The sequence below is a fragment of the Mycetomoellerius zeteki genome, unplaced genomic scaffold (genome assembly GCF_001594055.1).
Source record: "Mycetomoellerius zeteki isolate Tzet28-1 unplaced genomic scaffold, Tzet1.0 scaffold119, whole genome shotgun sequence".
Classification (NCBI taxonomy): domain Eukaryota; kingdom Metazoa; phylum Arthropoda; class Insecta; order Hymenoptera; family Formicidae; genus Mycetomoellerius; species Mycetomoellerius zeteki.
Window position 1 is genome coordinate 482,690 of NW_017256116.1, and position 10,572 is coordinate 493,261.

At 39.0% G+C, this 10,572-nt stretch overlaps 1 protein-coding gene across 8 annotated transcripts in view; it reads left to right on the forward strand.

Annotated features, from left to right (window-relative positions):
• The window catches only part of LOC108730716 (Sox box protein 15), a 59,530-nt gene that overhangs the window by 28,911 nt on the left and 20,047 nt on the right, over positions 1-10,572 (forward strand). For all 8 annotated transcript variants that reach the window (XM_018460631.1, XM_018460618.1, XM_018460613.1 and 5 more), the window contains one exon: positions 9,220-9,403. In XM_018460631.1, coding sequence (XP_018316133.1) covers positions 9,220-9,403 — 184 coding nt within the window. The remainder of the gene's footprint in view (positions 1-9,219; positions 9,404-10,572) is intronic.

The window sequence follows — 10,572 nt, forward strand, 5'->3', positions numbered from 1 at the left end:
GATTTAAATTTATTAATACGTCAAACATATTGTACGTCGCGTACGCCAAAAATTTCGTGTCCGAAGGTACCACAACGACGCGGATTTTCAAATTACTTCCTTTGACGACGAAAATCAGCTCTATTAAAATAGTTCCGCCCGGTTCCCATCCGTTGCTCTCGGCCGTCGCACGGATCGCGTACCATGTCACGTTATTTTATATGAACGCACGCACGCATGCACGCGAATATTAGATACTCCTGCAGTTGCTTTACGCGAAAATCTTACAAGTCTGAAAGCTTCATGTTTACGACAATTTATTCGTGAATTTTGGTCAATTACTTACTCTCTTTGTAGAATATAAAACTCGTGTGGCCACTATAGTGGCCAGTAACAGAAGTCTGTATAACTTGAATCACCGCAGCCCATCAAATATTCAGCTATTATTTCATTAATATAACTGAGAATGTGTTTTGAAGATTTTCATACAATACAGACTTTGCCATAAATTCCAATATTTTCACTTGATAGGTGGAAAATGATAATTAGCAAAAAAAATAATATAAATAAAAAATAAATAAAAATAAAAAAAAAATAAATAATTAAAAATGTAAAAAAAATAAAAAAAATATTAAATGTAAAAAAAACGAAAAAAGGGACTATATAACCTTCTACGTCCACGTCGTTATACTATTTTTACATAAAATTTCGATAATCTGACCGGCCCTCTAAAGATTAAGGAAGTTCTTCATGAGTCATAAAACACATGTATTAATATTTACGCTTTAAACAAACTACATACATGTGAAAGTTGTGTTCATAACATTCTATTTTCATTGAGTAACACATTTTTATAGATTATTTATTTTATTTGTTATTAGTTTTATTGTTATAAACAAAAATTAAAAAAAAATAAAAATTAAATTTTTTTATAAACATATATTAAGTATTAAACATGACTTATGCAAAGTTTTATTGAGATTTATCAATTAGTTTATAACAAACAAATATTTTGTTTATTTATTGAACAATTAATGTCTGCATCTCAATGTAACTTTATATAAACATTTTTGAATTCATATAGTATTTACATAAAAAAATTGAGATTTTTATCATTATTTTGTAAATTTTCGTATATTTCTATTAGAGTATAAATTTAAAAAATATTACTTTTTATTGAAATATAACTTTTAATCCAGATGGTCAAAAAATTTGAAAAAATTCAGAAATGCCTCTATTTTTATAACAAATTTATTCTCAAAATTTAATCAAGTTCCTATATTATTGTCAAATGACAGAATCTCCTTAATTGAAAATAGTTTTTAAGTATTTTATTTTTAATATCTTCGGAGGGACAGTCGCGTTTACGGAGCCGCTGATGGATCCTCGTCGCGAGCTAACTTAACTTCGCATCACATGATTCTATAATAACACTTCACTCGTTGATTGATTTTCGTATTTACGAGGAAGCTTCCAATCGAGAGTTAGAATCCAATCGAGATCGACAAATGCCCATCTATCCTTTTAACCATTTTCTCGATCATTTCCTTTTAAAATCCACTCTTTTTACCTGAATTAAGTAATATTTTTTTCAATTATTCATCGATTTAAAAGATTTAAATTTCCGATTAATTTGTGATTAGAGACATTAGGTTAAATTTACATTCTAAATTTCTTGCAGTGAAATCTCACTCCAAGAGAATGAAAGTACATCTACCCTCGAAAAAAAGTGAAAATAATTCACTTCTTGAAAAAGAATTGACAATTTTCACTCCTTTTAGAGTGAAAAATAAAAAAAAGTGAGATTTCATTCCTTTAAAGTGAAAATTTGAAGTGAAAATTTATTCTAAAAAGAGTGAAAATTGTCACTCTTTTTCAAGAAGTGAAATACTTTCACTTTTTTCAGTGGTTGTATTTTTCACTTTTTTGAAATGAGATTACACTGCAAGAAATTTAGAGTGTAACCACAAATTAACTAGAAAATAAAAAACCGGATCTATAAATAGGTACTTCTCCGTATTTTTGAACTGCGAACTGTCGCAGATATCTCCGCGTAAATTGCTTCGCGAATCGCGAATGGTTCTCGTATGATAAGAATTAACATCACGATGCGGCATTGCGTCGATCCGGTCGATCGAGCCGGGGCAAGCTCAATTTGCAAACATCGATTATATCAACGAAACATCAATAATTCCGCGAACGATATGCTACACCACGGTAAGTGTACACGCGCCTCGTTTTTCTTGGTACTTGTGGACTGGAAATACCTAAGTGTCGCGGACTCTTCGAAAATCATCGCTATTTTCTTTTTTACTCGACTCACGGCGACGTTTTGGATTTTCCACTCGAGTTTCGAACGAAGTTATTTCCAGCTTTTTGTTTCGGCGCCTCTCGATGCAAAATCGTGGAAATGATTACGGAGCGGTGACGTCGCGCTTGACCCCTGGCATGTAATGCGTCGCCGAGGACCTTGTAATCCCTGCGATTGCGATGACTCAGATCGGTGACTTGACGATTGAGCAATGACTGGCAGTTAATTACGGATTAATATTATGTTATAGTTATTTGAAGCGTGTACGAAATATATGGCACGACATACAGGGAACGCGCGCGCTTACGCTGTTGCATGCAATTGTCTGACTCTAATCTGTATTATTTAATTAAACGATTCTTTCGAATTCATTATATGCGAAAAGAACGCCGAGGTTCCGTTTTAATAAATGCCATTGCCATTGTTTCTGCGATCTGTAGCGAATACTAAGAGAAAGATCACCGAGATAATAGATTCATATTTGCATTATAAACGTAACGGAGGTGGCCGCATTGACTTCGAGGTAGCAAACTTGAACCGCGATCGAACAGTTGGTCTTTGGATTTCGCAGGTACGTTAGTACATAAACGGTTTTAGGACAGTCGTGAATCTGTATACTGAAAAATGTATTAAATTTTAATAAATATTTGTTTGAATATATAGTACTAACTAGATACTTACTAAATGTAAATATATATTTATTTAGTATACATAACCATTAATTGGTGTGTATGTGTGATTTAAGTATATTATTTTTTTATTGAGCAACTATATTTATTTGATAAAATTTAGTACACATTTTTTTCAATGTACTAATCTGTGGTGCGTGTTAAACGGCGACGTTAATGGCGACGTGTCGATGAATCGAAACTCATTTGCAGCCACGTAAATTTGCATCGTTGCAAACAATGGCCGCGCGGATTAACGAATTAAGATGGCTAAATGTCCCGGTATGACAAATGCCGGATATTACTTCCCACAAGCAAGCGCACTTCGTTAAAAAAACATTGCAATCATCGAGGTGACCACGTATGAAACAGATCGTCCTCGTATATGATAATTTCGCACGTGTCAGCATATTCTATTCGATAGTATATCGATTATATACAATTGCAGTAACCTGCAATTTGTCACTCATTTTGATAATTGTTTGCCCGTTTCTACCAATGTTTAGTTTTAATCTCGGTTTAATTAACTCTTCATCTTTTTCTTAGAAATTTTTAGTTAGAAGAATTAGAAAAAGATGAAGAGTAAAAAGTTGAAGAGGTTAAAATTAATTTATATTGGTATTCTCTAAATTCTTTGGAATGGAATCTGACTCTAAAGGGTGAAAACTGAACCAGTTTTCAAAAAAAAAAGAATGAGATTTCACTCTTCAGAGTGATACTACTCTCTAAAAAGTTTTAGAAAGTAGAAATGGGCATTAATCGCTCTCATTTCCCGAAACATCGCGCGCTCCTCGAAAAATCCCGAGGTCGCCATCAAAAGCGCTTCGAATCGGAGAAATACTCGTGGGATTTTTATGAACCGTTACGTGCCACGAGTGCGCCACGACACACGAGTTCCGCAATTAACGCAACCGTATACCGGGCTCGAGCAGAGCCGCCTTGCCTCGTCCTCGCAGTTAGCCTGGGAATTTTTCGTCGCTCGACGGTATATCTCTGGTGGTATCGCTCGCGCGGACACCTCTTCCCGTGAGGTGCCGTGTAGAAATCTTCGATTCTTCCTTACTCGGTCGCAGGAAGTCGTACGTAATGGCTCCGCCGTTGGCTCGGAGGTCAGAGAAGGGTATACGGCGGGATACAGCGGACGTATGAACGAACGAACGAACGAACGAACGGATGGATGGAGTTCGCGGCGTTCGTTCCGCAGCCTTAAACAACCCGTAAAGGTTTCGGGGATGCGCTTTCTTCGTTCTCAAATCTGAAACGCGCCGGAGCGTTAGTAGTGCAGAGGTGAGCGGCTGAGGTCGTCACTTCCGCTTACCAACCGAACCGCATTGGGCATTCGATTTGAAAGTTTAATCAGGGGCTTATATAAAATTACAGTCTTCGCGCAAGCGTCCCCGTTTGCTCGCGCGAAGGATTTCATCGTGCAAGATTTGTTAAGATCTATAAGACCTATTCAATTCTCCTATATCTAAATCGAATCTATAATATCATTACCGTTAACATCGACGGATAAAATTTTCGAACGGCAACGCGGCCCACCATCGGCATCGGTAATCGATTTACGCGACGCGTGATCGGCGCCACGCGTGCGTTTCGCGTATCGACGCGAATACAGATCGGATTCCCACCCACGCGTGCGTTTCGCCGCGTTTCGTCGCCTCGTCGTCGGGCAATGCAAGGGTGTGTTCGATCGATGCGATTATTTGAATAAAAATATATGTCGCTGTATAAAACGCGCCGGTCGCGCTTTGCGCGCGGTCGAAAGCTTTCTCCTCGCTCCTCTCCGCGAAGCCCCCCTTCTGGCTTCCATTGGAGGGGAAGGAGGGAGAAGAACAATTTAGCCGGCGAACAAGTGTGTCGTTGACGAGGAGAATGACGAAGGGAACGGGTGCTCGAGTGCTCAGAACGACCCGGTCGCCGTCGCTGTCTGTTTGCTCTGCGTGCCGAACCGTGCACAGGACACACCGGTGCTTTTCCCTCCTTCTCCTCGCGAAGGAGAGGAACCGCGGTGAAGATTCATGAGGCTCAACGGACATGCCGATTTAGGGGATCGCCGCTGTTGTTCTTTACTTCTTTGTCTCCTTGCTCGGCCGACTCTGACGTGCGTGCGGCGTGTCTGCCGCTCCAGGTCGCGGCCCGGCGATTCCTCTCGAGCTATTTGTAACGCGCGTCGGCGTGTGGAAGGATAACTGTCGTTTTTCCTTGACACGCATTGCGGAACGTCTCCTCGTCCCGGGCGCACTTGTACCGCTCGAGAACTGAGATTTTTGGAGAGAAGCGGAAAGAGAACTCTTTCGTCTCCTTCTGGGACTCGCTCCGCGCGTCGTTCGATTAAACGGTTACAAGCGCGTTTCGCTACGGGTAGTAAACATCGCGAACGGTAACCGTGCGTGCAACACGCCGGGTGCGTCTCATAATATATCGCGTAAATTAACGCAATCACTGCGAATCCTATTTGTGATAACAAGGTTGTCACAAATTTTTCATCTTAAATTCTGTAGCTTCTCCCTGACCTCCGAAAACAAAATTTCATGATTTTTCTTGGCTTTCAATATCTTGAAATTTTTTCTATTTCCGTCCTGATTTGGAAACCGTTAAATATTTTGTTGAAAAATTAATTTGACGTAACAATGACTACGTTTACACGCACTGGTAAAACCGTTTTAATAAAAACCGTTTTAGTTAAAACCGGTGTTAGATGTCCTGTAAACGTCTCTTAATACAGATGTTATTAAAACCGTTTTAGTAAATCCAAACCTCTTCTGAAACAGGTTTGGCATTACTAAACCGTTTTACGAAAATCGTGTAAACGGTTTTCAATCGGTTTAACGTATCAAAATTCGATGTTACCAATTTTAGACGTTAAGAAATGACAAAGGATATTTCGTCTCAGGTTCCGTATTAGATTATATAAAGCTATTTATTTTTGGTGGAGGTAAAATACGCCTGATCGTGTAAACAGGCACCAACACTGATTTTAACTGAAACAGTTTTTACTAAAACCATTTTTACTAGTGCGTGTAAACGTAGTCTATATGAATTACCGTTAATGTTGCTGACACTGCTTGCATTTTTAATTGTTCAGTTGGCAGTATTTCAAAACTGCGTAGGTATGATTATTAAACTTCTTTATTTTAACTTTTCAGAAAATTTTGCAAAATTTCTTGATTTCCAATTTTGCGGCAATCCCTATCTTTTCGCTATCGTTCGCAGATGTTCGCATCTTATCTAGCGCGAATCGGCGAACGAGACGATACGAGCTGTTCTGCGAAACCGCAGTGACGCGTGTCTCATCGTCACGAGTGCAAAGTTTGACAAAGGACGCGACGTTAATGCGCGCGGTGCCCGCCGATGCATCAGCGTCCGGCAATGACTCCTGGCGAATTAATATTTTCGAAACGATGCGCGGCTCATTGCATTCGCGGTTGGAGACTGCTTCCTCTACTCCTGGTGCAGTCACCCCGACATGAATCATTAAAGAAACAATGCTGAAGGCAGTGGCGTATCTATCATACGCGTGGGTGGTGCAGCTGCGCCGACGCCGACGAAACCCGGGGGAATCCTGATCGCGGCTCTTAATGGCTTTTAATTTCGTATCGTATCTCTGCCATCGCCGCATCGATTCCTTTTACGAGAAATGCGCTGCTATACGAGAGAAGTTCCATTATTAATTTACTATCGAAGACGCGTACCTATTTAATTTTCTTTCGTCTATCGCATGAAAGCGTTAAATTATATTAAACGAACGCACAAAAAAACGTAATCAATAGCAAATTCAAAATGTGTATTTGTTTACTGTTTACATCTTATATATAGTATTACTTACATTTTTTGTATGCTATAGTCTTAATACATCAAAGATTCGACACTTGAAAACAATGGAATAAGTTCATATCATAGATATAGTAAATATAGATAAGGCATTGCGCAATCTTAGCATGTGTACTTCATTAAAAAAATATAGCCTGCATTTAATCGTATATATCATATCTCTCTTTAACTCAATACTTGAGAGAAAGAGCGAGAGAGAGAGAGACAAGCGATACGAATCAAGCTACTCCACTCTTTTCCGATAGTAACAATTTCATAGGAATGAACAATCTGTATCTATATACGAGTATTACGTCTATGGTTCATAAAGATATGTCTGATTTTGCTTTGTGTCGAACCATTTTCAATTTTTATCCATGCTTGTTTTCATAATAAATTCGCAACATAAAGACCTATCGTGCCATTTCAAGCCTGTAATCGCCTTGATCTCGTTATCCTTTTGTCACATCCAAGTGTTACTTGGATCTGCTGGAAAGCTTGCTCGATCGAACGACAGAATATGCTGTCAGTGAGTTGAACTGTGTTCCGTAGAGTAGACAATAGATTTCAACGATCTTACATGTAAAAATCCAACGGGTTCATAACGGGTAATGAGATCTGCGAGACTGGCTCGTTTGTTAGAGAATCGTCCATCCGAGAAATATCTCTGAAACACGAAGCTCGCTGTAATGCGGAAACAAGATCGTTCACAGCTTATTTTTTTATTTTTTAAAATTGTGATCAAATCTGCGCTCACGCAGTTTATCATCTTCAGAGTAATTAAATTCGTCTTTCCGCGCTTCGAAAACTTTTCTAAAACGCTTCGCGTAAATCTCAATCTATTTCATCGCGACATAAAAACGCATTCTCTTCGGTAAGCCGTGATTCGTATCGGACCGATACGATATACTTCGATATGTCGAAGCAAGCCGTCGGTTTTATCAGCGTCAGAAATGTGACTCTCTCTTTCTCTCTCTCTCTTTCTTGTAACTATATGTTTCTCTCCTCCGGTATAAAGGGTGACAAAAACGCGTGCACCTAACCGGTGTGAGGTTTATTGAATGAAAATGCCGGTACGTTTCTTTTTTTTTTTTTTTTTGACCGACGTGCGTCGCAGTATCTCGCTAAACGCCGAATGAAACAATAGCCATTATATGGAACACTCGCGCGCAACGTATCACGCGCACATATTCACAGAACATCGTACGTGTGCATTACGTATGTTTAGCGTGGTTTGCCTAGAACACTGTGTACGTATGTGTGAAGCTGCGAAAATGTGTGTTTGCGCGCGACAGACAGCTGTTCGTACTATTATACCCGGCGCACGGTCGCATAATGCCTTAAGGACAATCGTGGGAATTCCATTAAGTGGCCTTGAATGGTTCATTCATGTCGATCAACTCTTTTCCTAACGGAACGGTTGACAGATCAATCGGCCGCTCGGGCACGAGAGCGACCCACGGGATTTCATTCGCTCGTTCTCGAGATCGAGAGAAACGCCGGAGTCAATTACTACTGGGCGCAGCCGTGATACCGCGATCGTCGGAGGAACACGGAGTCATCGTCGTCGAGAATGTTAGTGCCGGTTCGAATCGATCGGGACTTCTAGCGTCTCGGTCGCGGCTTATCATGGTTTATTTCTCGGCGAATCGCGATTGCATTCGATTGCACTCGCACGCGAACGTACGAATGCTTTCCGTTCGACGATCAATAAACTATTACCAGATCGCCCGCTATTGGATCAGATATATAATAGATATTGGTGTCCGTTATGACATTCAATTTGACTTTATACGTGCATCGTATCTATGAAGATTACAGCAATACTGCGAATACATCCCAAAAATAACAGACGATCGTCGAGTAACATAATCTCGACAAAACACGATTATGTAAAGTTAGCAAAGTGGTACAGCAGTTGTAACTTATCTATCCTAAGGAAACATATTCCGATCAAAACGGAGAAACATAGTACAAAGAGTGTTAAAGAAAATATTACAACCACAAAAAGTAATATATAAAATTATATTACATAAAAAATGTATTACATAAATACGGCGATAATCCGCAAATTCTTTGGCACTTCTCAAGAAAATATCCGTAAAAGCTTCAAAAGTAATACATAAAAAAGTAATATATAAAATATAAGTAATAATATGAATAATAACATACAACACACATTAGTAAAAAATGCCATATTCGGTCAACTCGGTCTTTATGCGCCTAAATGATAATATTTCTTGTGAATGTGTACAATTCCAGTTCAAGCAAACTGTGCGCCTGTTATTTGTCAGTCTTGAAACATAGTTCTAAATAATTTATAAAATGTAAATAATATATAAAAGGTTCAACTTTTACAATGACCGAATGATAAATGTGCACAAAGTAGATTAATTATTTATTCGATCGAGGACATAAGATACAATTGGATGCATCTTCTTTTTGCAGGATGCTGGACAATTATGACAGGGGTGAGGTGACACCACCACCAGTGAGCGGCTACGGCGGCTCTCCCGGGCTCCTGGCGCTCCATTCGTCGCTTTACGCAACTCCCACATCGAGGGCCTACGACATCGACTCCGGTATCGACGGCAACGACAGCTCGATGCCCATCGACACCCAAATCATCTCGGTACGGCGTTACGATTCCATTTCGGATTCTGTGTAGTCTATCTATATTCTCGAAATAGATCCGCGCGCCTTCGCGTTGCACATTCGCCGTGTACATTCTTGCGCTCGACGTTGTTGTAAACACACCTACGTAAAGCATTCACAGCAACGCACGCGTACAACTATTCGGAAACGAATGCACAAGTACAAAGTTGTACCGCCGCGTGGAACAATGATAGCCGGAGGGAACGATAGCAAAATCGTATGTTTGATGCGAACGCGATCGATTCATTAATCCCACGTTTCGTCTTGTCTAGAGATCCTAAAGCAAAGTTTGACTACGAGCGATTTTCACGAGAGTCCTTATTACTCTTCACTCTATGATCTTATGTTAGTTGAGGTTACACACAGAAAAAATTATTTTGTTGATGTATCTAAAAATTTAGCTTGATACAGATCTGAAAATAATTTTGTTGGACTATCAAAATAATTACGTAGAAATATCAAGTGTGATGAGTAATGCTATAAAAAGTTTTGACATTTTATAACAATCAGTTTGAGCGTTCTACATAACTATTTTGATAGTTATGTAGAACGCTCCAACGAAATATATTTTCAGGTTTGTATCTATCTAAATTTTTAGATATTTCAGCAAATCATTCTTTCCATGCAGAGTGAGACAGTATAAGTTATAGAGATAATACGTACATAGAAAGATAGTATATGTATACATAAGTTTGTAGGATTTTGACAAATCGTTCGTGGCCACATTCTGTTATAGAATCTCTAGTCTTGTCGTTAGTTAGGCCACTATTAGGCATTTTAACAACGTGGTTGTTGGCCAAATAAATGTACAGTATGCGTAAAAAAAAATGCGACTCTCTTTTAATCACTATTACGTTTGCTGAGTGTGACATTAACGCAGTGACTGCAATTAAAGGAAATCATATCGAATAAATATTTGATAGGACAAAATATTTGTGTTATAATCAAATTTGCTTCCGTTCACTCACTTTATTTAACTAAACCGACAACTGAAGTGTTAGTTGTGAGAGTCGCATTTTTTTTGGGCGCATACTGTATACCGTTCGACATCTTTATACTTCAATTGACGTCTATTAAGCTGGCACAGCCACTTCAGCACAATCAAACGCGACCTATACCACATTTTTTTGCTATTTTTTTGCTAAT